General features: G+C 39.2%; 1 protein-coding gene across 4 annotated transcripts in view; it reads right to left on the bottom strand.

The window, feature by feature from the left end:
• The window catches only part of LOC128367582 (inactive dipeptidyl peptidase 10-like), a 97,224-nt gene that overhangs the window by 35,558 nt on the left and 43,680 nt on the right, over positions 1–17,986 (bottom strand). For 3 of the 4 annotated variants that reach the window (XM_053328182.1, XM_053328184.1, XM_053328185.1), the window contains one exon: positions 999–1,051. In XM_053328182.1, coding sequence (XP_053184157.1) covers positions 999–1,051 — 53 coding nt within the window. Of the gene's footprint in view, positions 1–998; positions 1,094–17,986 lie in introns of all 4 variants that reach the window. The other variant, XM_053328183.1, reaches the window with a different exon arrangement.

Here is a 17,986-nt window from a genome sequence, read left to right as displayed (position 1 = left end):
GCCCAATTCCATCACATATAATAATTGTAATTCACAGACCGGTCTCAATCCTGCTGGAAATACTGTTTACAAGGCACACACTATACACACAGAAGTGAAACACACAAATAAAGATAGCAAACACATAAACCCACATGCAATTACCTTCTGTGAAATAAACAGAACATAGCCTTTTAATACAGACGCAGACCCACCATTCAAATTAAAATAATGCAGCCATTATAGTAGAGTGTTGAAAAAAACTCTAATCCTTTCTGGAGCATTTTCCTTTTGTTATGATGTGCATCACTGTCTTTTGTTCAGGTTGTTTCTAATTGTGCTTAGCAAATTTCATTTGTGTGCATTAGAAATAACAACTGTGAAAGTACTTTTTTCCCTATATGTTTGGGATGTGAAAGCAGCAGGCATGTGATGTGTGCATGTGTGCATGAAACGTAGAGGTTAATTTCCTAACTATGAAAGTCATATTCCAGATTGCTCCCTGTGAGCTCCCTGCTGCTGCTGGAAAAAGGTGTTTCAATAGTGGTGCAGACACATTTTTTCCCCTTGCAGTTTCTAGATAAATTGATCTCCAAATTAAAAGTGGATTCACATTATAACTGATGGCATTTCCCCATATCAGATATCAGGCCCTACCATTTTCCATAAATGCATCCTCTAAATGGATCATTTTTAAAGGATCTAACCAATCTGGGGCTTCTGCATATGTGGGACCCTGAGGCTACAGCTTTGGTTAGCCTGCGTGTTACAATAATCCATGACAGCTAACATCTGGAGGAAGGAAAAGAAATGAAAAGCACAGTTCTCCACGCATGTCACAACATGTAAATTAATGATAAAATACTACATTCATCACACTTGGCCTTTACTGCTTTACCCTTTCTTGTACAAAACTGCAAAACAGGTTGTCTCACAGTTTTGATTGTTCCTAGATGACATGTTTTTACCACACACTGGTTGCCTCACAGCAACTACTGAAGAAGACAAAAATGACTTACCGTGTGTGAATATTGTAGATACTGTAGGAGGCCATGTAGGAGTGGCGGTAAACCTGGAGCAAAATAAAGACACAGGGAGAAAGATTAAAAAATGACTGAAACATTAACGAGAGAAGCAGCAGCACCACAGATAATGACATCATGACAAAAAAGGAAAAAAGGCATCAAACAAAACAGACTGCTGGCTGTTCTCAATGATAAAATCTGTAGACAATGCAATTTCCATGGGTGACAGCTGTGGGACGAGACATTTTAATTCCATCTGAGAAACCCATCATCGCCGAGTGCCTCTGTGCCGAAAGCCCAGGAGAGAACGAGACACAGAGACAGAGAGAGAGGCATTCAAAGTGACAGAGGGGTGCATGTAAAGCTTTCTGAACCCCCCTCCGGAGAAGCTGTGCCTGACATGATAATAGACCTCTGACTGTGGTTGATGAGAGGGCACAGAAACAGGCCATATTTTAGCATTTCATCATGAAAATGACACTTGGCTATAGTACTGAGCCTAAGAATCTATTGTAAGGTAATTCCCTGCAATGGCATTCTGTACTGATAATATTAAGATTTCTCAAATTTGCACTTGAGTTCTGTCATTATGAGAATTTCCTATTGACATTTTTCCCTGAAGCAGTTTTTTTGGCAGAAGAATAATTCGACCAAAAGAGCAACAGTGGGGTCAAACACTTGTTGTGATCATCAAAATGTACCTCCTGCAACCCAGCATCCTCAAATGACGACATTACATCTTGGGTTTGCTGGACCTTATACTTCACTTTGTTTAACTTTGACTTTTCTGCTTGTTTCTACCAGGCAGGGAGTTCTGCCGTCTCAATACAAGTCAATGGAGAATTCACCAACTTCTCACTTGATTTCGAACCTCAGCCCCATTTATACACTGGTGAATTGTTTCATACAGCAAAATAAATCCATTGTCTCCATATCAGGACATAATTTTTTGTTCAAAAACTACTTCCTGTTCAAAGGCGATGCTTAGTTTCGGTACTCATCAGGTCATACTAATCCCGAATATCTAGGAGAGATTAAAAATGCGTACCAAACAAAACCTCAGATCTCAGGAGGTTAATGTAAGAACAAGTGAACATAACTCTTGTATGACAGGACACAAATTGCCGTCCCACCGTATGAATGCTGAATGTGGTACAAAACCCATGATCAAAAGTGTACAAAAGTAGATTTAATGCTGCAAAATATCCAGAGGAGATATGGATTGTACAGGAGTTAAAATGAGCTGTAGACACATCAGTCGTAGATTGATGAATAACTGTCACTTTCACCAAAGTAGCGACAGTAACAAGCCAACATGATTGATCTCCCAAGCTGGGAAAAGATCTTACCCTGTATATCAAGTGGGTATCAACGGAAGAGGAACGGGCACAAAATCACAGCGAAAATGTTTGTACTGTGTAGAATGATGATTTTCAAAGGCAGATGAAGAAGAAGAAGAAGAAGCATATTTGCTCAAGTCTTTTGTTGAAATCACATCCATCACAGACTACAAATGTTGACAGCTGACTACTTTGGTGCATTCAGCATGAAAGGTCAGTATGAGGTCTTTTACCTAAGTGTATGCCACACAAGATATGCTCAAAAATGATCTAAAACCTCCAAGCATGTTCTCAGAAACAAGCTGCCCTAGAAAAAGCAATGTGTGTCCCACCAAACAGGTACAGAAAAAAAACAGTCTGGATAAATGGCTTTCAGCAGCACCTTTTCATTTTACTCAGGCTATGACAGCAATAAGTTTTGGGCACCCCAATGGAACAATTGAGAGTTTTAAGTGCTCCCTGGTCTACCTTAAAGGGGTAAACTGAAGGCTACAAGTGCTCTGCATCATTTTTGGAAGGTGCTGTCCAAGATGGGGTTTTTCGGACCATCCTTTTAGGTGTTCCAGCCTAACTGAGACTAAGCCTTTTTCTTTTTCTTTCTCTTTTTATGAGTTGTGTTGTGCCTGCTGGTGTCTTTGCACATAACTGCAGAGAACATGGCTAAACTTCATCTTTAACTTGTTGCACTCGGTTAATGCTGTACATCTTACAAAAAACAGAACTCATCACGTCTTCTGAAAAATATATTTTAACCATGCTGGGCACACATTGTGTAAAGAACAGAAGAACAAGTACAAACAGAAGAGGTATAAAACCCAGAGTTATATTTCATCATATCCTTTATATAAACATCACAGGATTTATAGATAATCTCAGTCTGTAACATCTTTGTGGAGGATAAAACTGAGCATTATTGCGGCAAAACCTGGGGCCACCTGGAGTGCACAAGGCTTTGTAGAGAACATGTTATTAATGATTTTTTGCTGTGGACCTTGTTTGAGAAACAAACAAACATAAGCAAAGTGTAGTGCAATGATTCAGGACACAGGCGACTCAGTTCATTAAAGTCCATGTAAAGTAAGAATAAATACGTGTTCTGAGTTTGACATACCACAGAAAAGTGTGTTGTTAACCACCCTGCCAAATTTGAATGATTCAAAAAATCGCCAAATATATGAAATTAGGCTTCAAAGTTGTGTAAAAATCAGCCTCTTTCTCTGCTCCCAAACGCTGTGGGCGTGGCCACTGAGTTCGTTTGAAACCCCGCCCCCTACCAAGTGTCACCTGTCAATCAAAGTCACCACCTCTATCCGAAACATGGACGCTACATCTGAGAGCTTTCTGCTGCTAACTCGGCTGTTAGCTCAGCGGCTAACTCAGCTGCTAGCTCGGCGGCTAACTCAGCGGCTAGTTCAGCTAACTGTAGACTGTAGTACTAGTGGTGTGTGCTGAATGTATTTATACCTCTACAGCAGCAGGGGCGGGTTTATGATAATCACCGCCCTGTTATGTAATGCAGCAGTGATTTTCAGACCCACCCACTAAATCCTGAACACAGAAATCTTGAAAAACAGTTTGTGAAGCCTAGCTCCACAATTCAAATCTAAATGGTTGAAATGCTTTTTACACCTTTTTTAGAAATACATTTATGACCTATTTAATGTGTTCAGAAGAAAATGTCTGAATTCACTTTACATGGTCTTTAACTTAACAGGTTCTTATTCATGTGCTGAATGAACATTGAGTTTGACCGGTGACTTTTTACATTCAAGCCATGTTATCATTCTAACAAGAGGATGTGGTATATTTTGAAATTAATCACATTCTTTACTAAATAAACAGGCAACCCTCATTGTGTGGGATAAATCTGGACTATGTGGATGAGAAGAAATGCTCATTTAGTTTAGTTTAGTTAGTTTTTTTCATTAAATCCAGATGTTGCAAAACTGAGCTGCCAGTAAACTCATGAGTAGGCACGGTAAAGGTGTCACATACTTGTATTTTCCTTATTTTAACACTTTGCATAAAACAAGTGTATAGAGGATGGAAATTGGATGGGTCTGGATACAAAGCACAATACCTGTAAGTAGGTTTAGTTCACTGTTGGTTTGGCTCTGCACATGAGATTTGTTGACAATAAGATAAATAGAATAACAAAAAATTTCCTGCCATATTCATTAAATGTGAAATATTACATGCACTACTAGGTTTATGTCCCACTGTAAGTAGAATCTAAAAACCTTACAGATAATATTATTATTCTTTTCTCCACAGATAATTCTAAGAAATAAAACATGTTAAAGAGGCTTATGGCAGTTATAAAGACAATATACAAATACAAGGTTAAGACTTTGGATTTCAGCCTGAGCATCCACGCATGACCCATAACAATAACTGGCACATCAATATCACAGACTCTTGTTGATAGTGAGAGTAAATTACTGTTTAGAGAGAACGGGATCCACAGAGCTCTAAGTGACTCATATCGACTTTATGCAGAGTCTAACTTCTCAGTGCATGCTGAATGTACTGCAGTTGACACAGAGGTTGAGTGTGCTCAATATAAATTTGTAGGTGTTATTGTGCCTGGGAGTAAAAAAAAACTAATTCCCCAAGGTGATCGAGATGCATTTCTCAAAATCTGACATGTTGAAACTTCCCGATTTTAGGCCATGAAATAGAAAAGAAAAAAAAACTCTCCACAGGCCTTAAATGAACTTTTCAGCTATGCTCCATTAAATGAGGTGTAGAGCTCACGCAGGTATGTTGACCTTTGTCGTTGGCTCAATGATAAAACAAAAAAGGTTGACATTTTAAACATTACAATACAATTATGGTTTTGAAGGTTAATATAAAAAAATAATAATAACAAATCTTTGATAGCACATATTGACCCCCACTGACATTTGAATCCCTTGCACTATGTCATTAGGTTTAGTTTTTAACACCACAAGTTAAAAATTAAGAATGTGTAATGATTTCATTTAAATCTGTATTCAGCTTTTGTTGGCTGAGAAGTCTTGACAAGCAGTCTAATTAATGCCCAAACTAAACCTGTAGATACAACCTGATAATCAGATGAGAAACATTGTAAAGAGCACCTTCGCAATCACAGGATTAACGTTAATTAGGTGCAGCTGGGATAATCTGTCGGGGGGGAAAAAGGGCGGTAAGCACTGACTAAAATTAAAGTCTGCTATATCTCAGTGTTTTCTACAGTATGTGGCTCCAGAAAATAAAAACAGTAGGAGGAGAAAAGGTTTTGATAAGAGATTTGTTAGCATTGCAATATATAAAATAGATTTTTGGCCAAATGGAAGCAAACCGAAGTGACAATCCTTATTTAGTTACTATCTTGATTAATATAGCCTGTAGGTGTCACATGATTCAGTTAATGCTTTACCAGTTCTGTAATGTTTTAAGTTTACATAAACCACTGACTTAATTCTAGGCAGTGGTCTCAAGATGTTGTTATTGTCTTAATTTTGTAGTATTTTGACTCAGACTTGCTATCTAGGGACCTTGTTGTTACTGCAGTAAAAATTAAATATGAGGCTGTCAGTGGAATTTGTCAAAAACAAACCAAAACTAACTCAGAGAGCAAAACTCCTGATATCAACTCCAGGCTATAGCTGCTAGACACTATCTTCTGTAATTCAGTGTTTTCACTCTCTAGAGACCACAAGCACCATCAAAGAAAGAGAAACCAGAGCAGACTGTGGCAGATGTGGGTATGAATAGGAGAAAGTGCCTTGCATAAGTCCAAACTTGTAACTATTGTCACTGAAAGAACCACAATGCCAAAAAATGAGCACAAACCACCGGCAGACAAAAAACTGACAGAAAATACAAAGAATAATATGTGACAGAGTAAGTGGCCATGACATTTTCATTCACAATTGAACTTAACAAGAAATAGAAATGCATCAAATTACCAAGCTGGACAAAGTGGATGTGTAAACACTCAAAGTTAAGTGGAAAGAAAAACTGAAAATAAACAACCAGAAACTCAACAATATTGATTGATACAAGTGCTGACTGTAATGTCATATTCAAGAGAGACCAACTGAATAAAATAATCACAAATCATGCTTTAAATTATTGGGCTTTTTGGGCAAAAAGAGAAACCTGTAGAACAGAAGACCAATATTAAATGCCAATATAAGAACAAAGGAAATGATTTGGACTTCCAAGTAATAAAGGAAGATGCAAAGGCATGTCTAGTGCTGAATTAAGGATGGTTAAGAGGATGTCTAGACTAAAAAACGTTTTGAGTGAATATGAGGATTTATTCACATGACTGCACTGTGTTCATGGAGTTCGCCTTATTCAAGTACACCCAGACATTGTAGCAGTGATTCATCCATCCAACAAAAAGGTCCCTGTGGCCCTGCAAGGAGACAGATAAAGAACTAAAGCCTAGGTCCAGACAGGTCCCATAGAGTGGGTCACTTCAGGATATGCCTTGATTCAAAGGATTTAAACAAAGCAATTCAAAGAGAGAGAGCACTATACTCTGGAAAACAATGGAGGAAGTTGTTGCAGAGATGCTAAAAAGCAAATGTGTTTTCAGCTATAGATGCAAGCCAAGGTACAGGTACACATTTAAAAAGCTTCCTTTAGGGATTTCATCAGCACCAGATGTGTTTCAGAGGTGACTGTCCCAGCATCTGGAAGGACTGGAAGGAGTTGTGAATGTGATGGATGGCATACTTGTGTGGGGCAAAGACAGATAGGACGTTAACATGCAGCAAAATCGGATAAGAACACCTAGATAATTTGTTCATAGTCGGCATTTTAACGCCATGTATACTCAGCGATCATATCTAAATCCGATTTTGCATTCTGCGCATGCTCGAGAATTTCTGCTGGAGCTTTCACCTGGAAGTGAAAGGAGACGTCGTATTAAATAGTGGTGTTGGGTTCTTTTTATATGCTTTATTAGAAGGAAAATAATGCACGAAATGTACACTACTGCAGCATCGTCCATCTCCTCGTACGCCATCGTTGTTTGAATGCCGTCAGATAGTTTGTTGTTGCTGTTAAGTAGAGGTCAACGGGAAGTGGCTCTTTGTTGAGAGGGCTACAGCGTCACATAGTGTAACAGAGTCAGCCATGCTCCGGTCATTTATCTGATTCTCTGAACGGCATGTATACTCAGACAAGTGATCCGGTCTTATGCATGTCTTTATCTGATACGATCAGAAATTCGAATTCTTTGCTGCATGTAAACGTACTGAGAGAGTCACATGAAAACAGGTTGACAAAGCTATTAGATTGACTGAGATGTATAAACCTGAAACTAAACAGAGACAAATGCAAAATTGGACTCAGTAAAATCAGCTACTTAGGGCTTGTGCTGAGCATCGAAGGATTGAAATCTGACATGGGAAAAGTGCCAGCAATACAAGAAATGCCAGAGCCAAAGGACAAATCAGCACTACAGAGATTCAGGAGGATGCTGCAGTACTGAGCAAAATTCATCCCAAATCTCTCAGAAGTGTCTGCACTACTCAGAAAGCCACTGGAAGGAGAAACCATCTGGCATTTGGAGTGTGAACAACTGAGGAGCTTCACATGATTGAAAGAGCTTGTGAATAAGACAACAGTGTTAAAGTATTATGATGTTGAAAAGCCTGTCACACGGTCAGTGGATGCGGGCTCAGGTGGTTTGGAAGAAGGACAATAAGTGGCATACAGCTCATGGTCACTAACAGACAATGAAGAAAGATATGCAGACATTGAAAAAAGAGCTACTAGCAACTGTATATGGCTATGACATTTTTCACCAATACTTGTAAGTGAGACATGTTCAAGTTAAGTCGGATCACAAACTGTTGGAGGCAGTTTTCAAATTCACTCCATAAAGCTCCAGCTAGGCTGCAGAAGATGTTAATGAGACTACAAAAATACAGCCTACAGATACAAGCCTGGTAAAAAAAAAAAAGAAAAAAAAGTACACTGCAGATGAATTAAGCAGAGCCATACTGAAGGATCACTCAAATAGCAGACAGGAGGATGTGAGAGGATGTGATCGATAGTTCAGTTACCTGATTCAGAAAAGAGGCTTCAGCAGTTCAAAAATGTAACAGAACAGGATGAGGGAGTGAGACTGGTCAGAGAGGCAGTACAGGATGGATGGCTTGAGTCGCAGAGTGGAGTACAAAAGTCAATACAAAAGTACTGGACTTTTAGAAAGGATGTGACATAATCTGAAGGACCGTAGTTCAAAAATTCAAAACTGGTAGTACCTACAAAGAGGAGAGAAGAGATGCTCGAGAAAAATTATGAAGCATATATGAGAATAGTAATGAACAAGCCAGATATATCCTGTTTTGGCAGAGGAATGGCAAAACAAATTGTGCAGAAATGTGCAGAAAATAACAATCCAAGAGAGCCCTTAACATCGCAGCAGTCACTGAGACAGAGTTATCAAAAGTTTTAATGGATTTGCTCCATTTCAATAATGCAGAATATCTTCTGTGTGCGGACTACTACTCTAAGTATCAAGAGATTTCAAAGTCAAGTGGTGCTACGAGCAAAGCATCATTACAGCTTTGAAGTTGATTTATGCATGACATGTAGTACCTGATGAACTCTATTCAGACGATGGAAGACAACTGATAAGTGCAGAAATGCAGAGATTCACAACCAGCTGGGAGTTAAAACCGACACCCTCAAGCCCAAAGAGAAACCACTGGGATCCAAGAGCAATCAGAGAGAGAGGGGGGGTTTATGGGAAAATACGTGGAGACACCTGTCTAATTGGCTGACATGTCTCTGTCAATCAACTGATGGGGTTACTATGCTAAACAGTTTTTTTTTTACTAGTAAAGGAGTTTAAGGTGAAGCAGTGGCATAAACATCCTCTCATGCTGAAATGTCTGTATGAGCTCCAATTTATATGAACATGGGTTAGGGTTACTTTGCATTGTACTGTGTTCAGCTAAAACATTTGCAGTTGTGCCTCCACTTGGCTAGCAATACCAAACTAGCTTAGTTTCATGATAGAAAGTCAAAAAGTTTTATATTTTATTGATCTGGTAGTCCGACAAACAGTGATACTGTAGCACCTGAGGCCAGTTTTATGTCCAATCTATATTTTGTCTTATCAAACAAAACAGGAGAGGTGTCAGATTTAACTAGGAAATAAATGTTGGTGTCAAGTATCAAGAAGGTCCACCACGAATGATTTTGCAATTAAATTATGGACAGTTTGCCCGGTCACATTGAGAAGTTCGCCACTTTCAATTCCTTTGTCAAATTTCCATTGTATCATGTTTCACTGGTTCTTAGATTTGTCCATCATGTAGGCCCAGTAATAATGGTAGTAAGTATGTGCAGATTACTGTACTGTAAATCAAATCCAAACCCTTCCTTCCATTTTTAAGTAATGTGTTGGCCTCACATGTGTTAAGGAATTTTCCATCATTAATATGCACTGGGTCAAACTAGGCTTTGTGGTCATAGCAAGGCCACACCAAATGTTGGGTTTAGACACTGTCTCCCCTTGAGATAGTGGTAAGCAGTGGGTCTGATCCTTTTGGGGAAAACAGGAGGCATTGTGATAGTGTTGCTATAGCAGCCAAGGTCAGATATGTGTTTGACTGTTTTCCCTGAATGGGGTAGAGGTAACTGGAGTCAGAGGTTTGATAAAGTGTTGGAGGGAGGACAAATGACTAAATTCTGTATATTGTACTGTAGATCAATCAATCAATCAATCTGTATTTGTATAGCGCCAAATTATAACAAAGTTATCTCAAGGCACTTTACACATAGAGCAGGTCTAAATCGAACTCTTCAGGTTTTAACTTTAAAGAGACCCAACATTCCCACATGAGCAACAGTGGCAAGAAAAAACTCCCTTTTAACAGGAAGAAACCTCAGAACCAGGGTCAGAGTGGGGGGCCATCTGACTCCATGGATCTGCCCTTATTTGGGCATGACTCAACCTGTGGCATTATCTGTGAGGTTTAAAGTCTTTCCCTGGAGGACAGAAACTTCAGAATTGAAGGAAGCATCCGAACATAACGTGTACTGATCATTCATTCACTTCTCCTTGATCAAATAAATAAACCTTTTCAATACAAGACATCCTGGACTCCTGTCTACTCTCTCCAATGACGTTATGGGCTGGATAATTAAAATCACTATTTAGAAATATGTTCATACAGGGGTTTTTTTTATGGAGGAGAATCTGGGTTTAGCCCCTGATGGTTAATAGTCCAGCCACTCAGAGACCCACACATCGCCCTGTCGGAGTACAGAAATACACCACTGGATGGACGAGGCTACTCCCTCACACAGCTCCTCGTGGGTAGGAGGATGAAGACAAAAATACCTGTGTCAAAGAGCCTGTCAAAGCAAAGCGTATACATAGAATATAATTAAATCTGACACTCTGCCTAAGAACTAAAAATATTAATCTAATTAGCCTCTGGAGTACCATTGAGGTCAAACTATTCTCTATACTATTTGTAACCAGTCGTCATAAAATATGGTTTATTACAATTTTCACTGGTCATTGGTTTGTGTTTTCACACTAAACTCATAAAAGTAATTGCAAGAAACAGGAAGAAGGAAGGAAGGGAGGGAAGAAGGAAGGAAGGGAGGGAAGAAGGAAAGAAGGGAGGGAAGAAGGAAGGATGGAAGGGAGGAAGGAAAGGAAGGAAGGAAGGAAGAAGGAAGGAAAGGAGGGAGGGAGGAAGAAAGAAGGAAGGGAGGGAAGAAGGAAGGATGGAAGGGAGGAAGGAAAGGAAGGAAGGAAGGAAGAAGGAAGGAAAGGAGGGAGGAAAGATGGAGGAAAGAAAGACAGAAGGAAGGAGGGAGGGAGGAAAGAAGGAAGGGAGGGAGATAGGGGGAGGAAAGGAAGAGAGAAGGCGGGAGGGAGTGAGAAAAGAAGGAAGGGAGGAAGGAAGAAAGAAAGGAAAGAAAAAAGGAGGGAGGGAAGAAACACAAATGCTCAGACAATCATAGATGTTTTAAGCGAACCCCGAGGTTAGTTGAGTTTATTCTAAGAGAAAATGATAAAATGATAACTTGTCTCCTGTAAACATCCATCACAGTTTGGGACTAACCTCTTTTATCAACTTTCACTAATCATACCTGCCATAGTTACGTGCACTGGGAGATTTTCAAGGCACTCAATAAAAATATAACCTCAAAATAAAGTGGCTTCAATAATCTTTCTAAAGTGCTAGTTTGTTTAAAACTATTATGTGACCACTTGTATTTGTCATCCTCTTGTTCGAGATTGCTGTAATTACTCTGGTGAGCACAATGTCATCACAATTGATAGAACTGGTGGCCAAACATACCAAAAAAACAAAAACAACCCAAAAACAAGCTGTAACAAATCACACTTTTCATTATAAAAGAGAATTTATTGAAGAGATAATACTGCTGATCCCACTGAGAACCAACACCGAATGTTTCCATCCCAGTGGTTTACACTGATTTCATATTTTTGGAGTAAGTGTACAAACATTCCTAGTTTTGTCATTAATGCTGTCTTGCACCTAGGTAATGTGAAAATGTAATACTGTGATTTCTCTTCAGGAAACTGGTGGCAGCTCATGAGCTCAAACAACCTCGCTGTACACTACTTGTCTATTAATGTGTTTGTGACCATCTTGAAAATGATTGTTGCTGCACATTAAAAAGGTATTAAGGCTTTAAAGGATTAAACATTTGGATGCATGATGGCTTAATTGACAGGCGTCCAATACTGTGGGGCTCAACTAATGTGCCCCTTGTTCTTGACATCGACTCCTTGGTTCAACTTTGGGCTTTCTATGAAAATGGTGGTGCATAGTAAACTAACTCTATGCTTTAAAATGTCCTTTCAGAAGATTGTATATGTTTTATTTTTCTACTATCAGAGGTCTTTCAAAATGTCATAACGGGGTGTGAAATTAATAAAACTGTTCATTACAATATATAAATATAACTATGGCTGCGTTCACACTGCAAGCCAAAATCCAATTTTAGCCCATCTAGATTGGAACCAGATGTCTCTTATGAAGTCTGAACAGTCATAAATCACATGAAATCCGATTTTTGCAAACTAGATTGAAACCACCTTTGGGAGGAAGTTTGGACAGATGTGTCTGAGTCTGAACAGGTCCAAACACTCATATCGGATTTGACTGTCCGTGACGTCTCTCTACGTCTCTACGCTACGTCACTCTATGCCCGACCCGCGCTTATTCCAGTTGTTGTTGCTAGGTGATATCACTGGAGGCGACGGAGGACGTAAACATCAGTCCATGGACAGAGAACCAAACCATATTCTTAATCTTTGAGGAGATGGCTCGGTTCAAGTGAAGCTCGAGAGTTTGTTGTTCCTGTCGCTGTCGCAATTATATGACATCACACAATACACGCTAGATAACACCTCCGCTCTGACAACGTTGCCACAGCAACCTGGTCTGAACAGAGCCAAATCCGATTTGGACACTTGCTAAAAACAGTGTGGACAGTCAGGCCTAAAAATCTGATTTGAGAAGGAATCAGATTTGCCTGCAGTCTGAACGCAACCTATATGTAACTAAATATTACATTATCTATTAATATTATCATACTATAAGTTTTTGGGAAGATCAAATCACAGTGTCAAACACATAGGGATTGTTTTAAATTCCCCAAAAGTCAAGGTACTTAATTACATTGATACATAATCCTCTAATATTGAAATATCTTATTTGAAACACTTCCTATGACGGTCTAATAAAAACACTGATATTCAAATGATACGTTATGCTTTTTAATATGAAGTTCCTGGATGTAAAGGTAATATTTTTAATGCTTGTTTTACTTCTGTGTGATTTCAAATTCCATCTGATGTGTTGACTATACCCTTGCTGTTCCCCCGCTGTTTATATGTCTCATAACATTCAGCATGTACTTTACAGTGGGAGTGCAATAAACATGTCCAAGAGGATTCAGCAGCTGTCAGGGACACAGGTGTTGTAATTTAACAGCAAAATCACAAAAGTATATTGTTTGTTCTCTGCTGGCATGATGGGAAAAATGTTGATTTATAATAGCAGGTGTCATCATTCACTGCTGCTACAGCCACCATTCAAACGACCCATCTTTAATGTATTTACATACAGAATACAAATGTGCTGTTTACGGATGCAGGTGCTGTTTTTCCATCATAAAATCATACATTAGTTTGATATTCAGTATTTTTTCTAAAATACCAGGTGAGCTCATCTGAGACAGCAGAGATAGCTTTGTCTCTGCTTTTCCTTTTGTTTTCAATGCTTACATCTGTGACTCCCCACTCGCATTCACTTTGCTCATTTGTTCTTTAATAAGCATTTGAGGTTGGAGGTGGGACTGTGGAATCTGAACTCATCACATATGAATATTGAATTATTTATTTCTACCCCATTGGCATTATTCTGAGAATTTTTCAAGACAAAGCTGGAGAATAAAAGGGCTTTTCAATATCTGTATTGACAGACAGACACAAGCTTGTGTGCCATCACAGCAGAAAAATACAGAACAAGTGCAAGCAAACCATCCATGTATGCCTTGACAAGCAAACAGTGGAGGTTGTCACTCAAAATCTGATAAATCAGTCAACTTCAAACCCACACACCTCTGTGCCTTTACAGCTCAAAGTGAATCACTATTTTATTTTTATTTTTTTTGTCTTTTTAAATGTTTTATTTTTCCCTTGAGTGGAAATGGAACAGGAACATATGCATTTAACCCTCCTGTTGTTCCTCGAGTCAAGGAAGGAAGGAAAGGAGGAAGAAGGAAGGAAGGGAGGGAAGAAAGAAGGATGGGACGGAGGGAAGAAGGAAGAAGGAAGGAAGGAAGGGAGGGAAGAAGGAAGGAAGGGATGGAAGAAGGAAGGATGGAAGGTAGGAAGGGAAGGAGGGAAGGATGTGAGGAAGGAAGAAGGAAGGAAAGGAGGGAGGAAAGATGGAGGAAATAAAGAAGGAAAGAAGGAGGGAGGGAGGAAAGAAGGAAGGGTGGAAGGTAGGGGGAGGAAAGGAAGAGAGAAGGAGGGAGGGAGAAAAGAAGGAAGGGAGGAAGAAAGAAAGGGAGGAAAGAAGGAAGGGGGAAGGAAAGGACATGAGGAAGGAAGAAAGGAAAGAAAGAAGGAGGGAGGGAGGAAGGAAGGACAGAAGGAAGGAAGATAGGGAGGAAAGAAGGAACAGTCAAAACAGATGGGGTCAATTTTACCCGGGGAGGACGACACAAAAGTTAAAACAAATAGGTAACATTTAACGGTCTACAAAGATGTCTAAAGATGACGAGTAAAGGATGATAAAATACACGGGGAAAACAAAACAGTCACCAGGCAGAAAGGATTTGTACTGACAAGAGCATTACAAGATGTCTACAAGGCTAAAAAACACAAGCCTGTGGTCACAGAGATTATGAGCTGTTATCAAGCTTAATCACTCCTAGATACAGATGTAGCCAGATGTAATCCTACAGATAGGTAAAGCCACAAGAACTTTCCCCAACATCTTGTAACAGGATGCTCTTCCACTCCAGTTAAAACACACAGCGACTAAATATAACTGGTATAGGTTATGAACTATAAAGTACAGAGTTACATAAAACAATTTATCGGTTCAAAGCCTGCATGGGATCAAAGTGTGTTATTAACTGCAGACTTGTTTACTCATTTGAGAGCATATCCAGGTCCTTTTGTTATTCTTTTCATTCCAGGTTATGATTAACTGCGAGCACAGACTTCATGGTACAATTCACAGATCAAAGCTCGGGTTTGCAACATACCCACATTAAAGCCCTGCTTGAAGTCTAAACAAAGGATAAGGGCCTAGATCACAGTCAAAAAATGCCTATAATAATAAAAAATAAAAATCTTTAGTATGCTTATTAAATTACATAAAACACAGTGATGCATGATATATTCTGATGCTATACAGGATCCTGATATATCCCATGCTGATGACACATTACTGTGCAGCGTCAACAGGTTTTGGCATCCGACTGACAAAAAGGATTCACATGAGCTGTTAAACATTTAGCGAATCCTCAAGCACATTAAAAGATGAGAACAAGCATGATACGTTCAATAAAGACAGAGAAACAAAGACGATGTAAGGACTTTCTAAATCAAACATTAAATACTAAAAGTGAGGTGTAATGGAGACAGTAAAAGCTGTTTAGTGGTGTAATAACAACCATGGAAGGAGACATGAGACCTGGTTCATATTGTATTGTAGATGAGTTAAAGCAACCTTGTCTACTATGTGTACATAGTACAAAATTGCTGTCTGGATTATGTTCACAGGCGATGTTTGTTTATGTCTTCAAATTAATATATGAAGCGCTACATTTATACTGTTGTAAGGACATGATCAGGGTGGATGGTGGGACATGCATATATAAAATTGGTGGAGCTTGGCACGGAGACTGAGGTTCGCACCCTGACTCCCATGTGTGATAGGTTTAAACATAGTCACAAGAATGAATGTTTCAGTAGGTTTAACCCTCCTGTTGTCCTCGAGTCAAGGAAGGATGAGAGGGAGGAAGGAAGGAGGGAAGGAAGGAAAGGAGGGAGGGAGGAAGGAAGGAAAGAAGGAGGGAGGGAGGAAGGAAGGAAGGAAGGAAAGGAGGGAGGAAGGAAGGAAGAAGGAAGGAAAGGAAAGGAGAGAGGGAGGAAGGAAGGAAGGAAGGAAAGGAGGGAGGAAGGAAGGAAGAAGGAAGGAAAGAAAAGGAGGGAGGGAGGAAGGAAGGAAAGAAAAGGAGGGAGGGAGGGAGGAAGGAAGGAAGGTGGGAGGAATGAAGGAAGCAAAGGAGGGAGGAAGGAAGGAAGGAAAGGAGGGAGGAAGGAAGGAAGAAGGAAGGAAAGGAAATGCTGCCAGTGTATAAACACTATAAGGGCCCCAAAAATGATTTTATATTAACCATATTCTTCAAATCTACTTTGAAGCCTTGACAGTTACACTTACATAGTTTTCACTTTTCAGTTTAGTTTTAATACGTTTTGCTAATTTTAGCCAACAGGTAAAGACTCTTATGACAGATACTTCCATACAACATGAACGTACAGTAAACAGCTAACAGATAATTGCTTCTCTTTAGGAAATCAAGACATCTAAGACTGGATTAATTAAAGTTATTCAAAGGGAAGATAAGCACATTCTTTTATGTATAACCACATTTTCCAAAAGACGGATAATCCATTCTACAAAAAAAAAAAAAAAAAAAAAAATCATTTAAAAAAATCTAAACAGTATAATAAGTTAAGGTCATTCAGGGTTAAATAGGATGTTTGCATGTAATAGTTGAGTTTAACAGCTCCATCTTGATTAACCCTCCTGTTGTCCTCGAGTCAAGGAAGGAAGGAAGGAAGGAGGGAGGGAGAAAGCAAAAGAGGAAGGAAGGAAAGAAGGACAGAAGAAAGAGGGAAGGGGGAAGGAAGGAAGGAGGGGGGATGGAGGAAGGAAAGAAGGAAGGGGGGAAAGAGAGAGGAAGGAAAGAAAGGGAAGGAAGGAAGGAAGGACGGAAGAGTCAAAACAGACGGGGTCAATTTGACCCGGAAGGATGACACGAGGGTTAAAGGCTTTAATCCTTTTTATAATATTTGATTTACGTATTTAAACATTTGTCTTACAACTGTTAGTCTGTTTTATTTGTGACATTTGTGCATATACTTTGATACTGCCTTGTGTTTTCATCATTGCCTGTCATTGTTTGTGCCTTTTACTACTGATGTCATTTTATCTATGCTTGTCATCCCCAGTTCTTTTTAAATGTGCTCTCTGAACTTCATTTGACTTAATTAATGTAGTTTGTGTTTTGCCTATTTTGTCATTTCAGGCTGGCTGCTTCATTTTCATCATATTTGCACAGATATGTCTAAGTATTCCTTTAATATCTCTGTCTCAAAACTTAATTCACAACCCTCTGACTCACTACTTGTTGAACATGGTTCCCTGCTTCACCCCTCGCTGAGCGGGATGGATTCCAGTCCCCTCTGAGAATAAGTGGTTTCAAGTTTAATCATAGCTCTCTCGCTAATGTTGATAAGATTAAGAACATTAGCAGCAAAGTAAACAGTCCTCAATGAGTACAGTTTGTTTTTCATTAAATCAGAGAACAGTTAATTGAGTTTTCTTATGACACAAGTAAAGTAGTAAATTGTTAATTTTGTCTGTATAATTTATGATGTTTCAGTGGAGCCTGTGTGGTAGATGCTGACAGTGCTGGAAATAGCTGACAAATGTGTGTATTTTATTTATGACCAAAATGTAGTCAGAGATACAAATGATGGCAAAATGTGCTGAACATTTAATCCCTTCAGAGTAACTCGAGAGATGGACAAAAGCTTCTTGGCTGTGAAACATTTGGTGGAAGCTGGCAGGGTTGATAGCCTTGATGATGGAACTTAATTGACTGAACCAATATTTAACGAAGCAGTTCTGCTAAGCATATTTTGAAGCTGCACTTTAGTTTCCTTCAATACTACTGACACATAAGCATGGAATTATAAAATCAATGCCTTTATGGATGAAATACTGTAACTCCCTTGATGATGATGTTTTTTTAAAACTGAAAACATGCAATTCTTGAGTTTCACCTTGAATCAATGGGGAATGATTGAAAGCAGAAGAATAGTCCGAAGCTTTGGGGCAGCGATTA

Source organism: Scomber japonicus, chromosome 11, assembly GCF_027409825.1.
Source record: "Scomber japonicus isolate fScoJap1 chromosome 11, fScoJap1.pri, whole genome shotgun sequence".
NCBI lineage: Eukaryota > Metazoa > Chordata > Actinopteri > Scombriformes > Scombridae > Scomber > Scomber japonicus.
The sequence above is the reverse complement of the archived record's forward strand: the minus strand, read 5'-3'. Positions and strand labels throughout refer to the sequence as shown.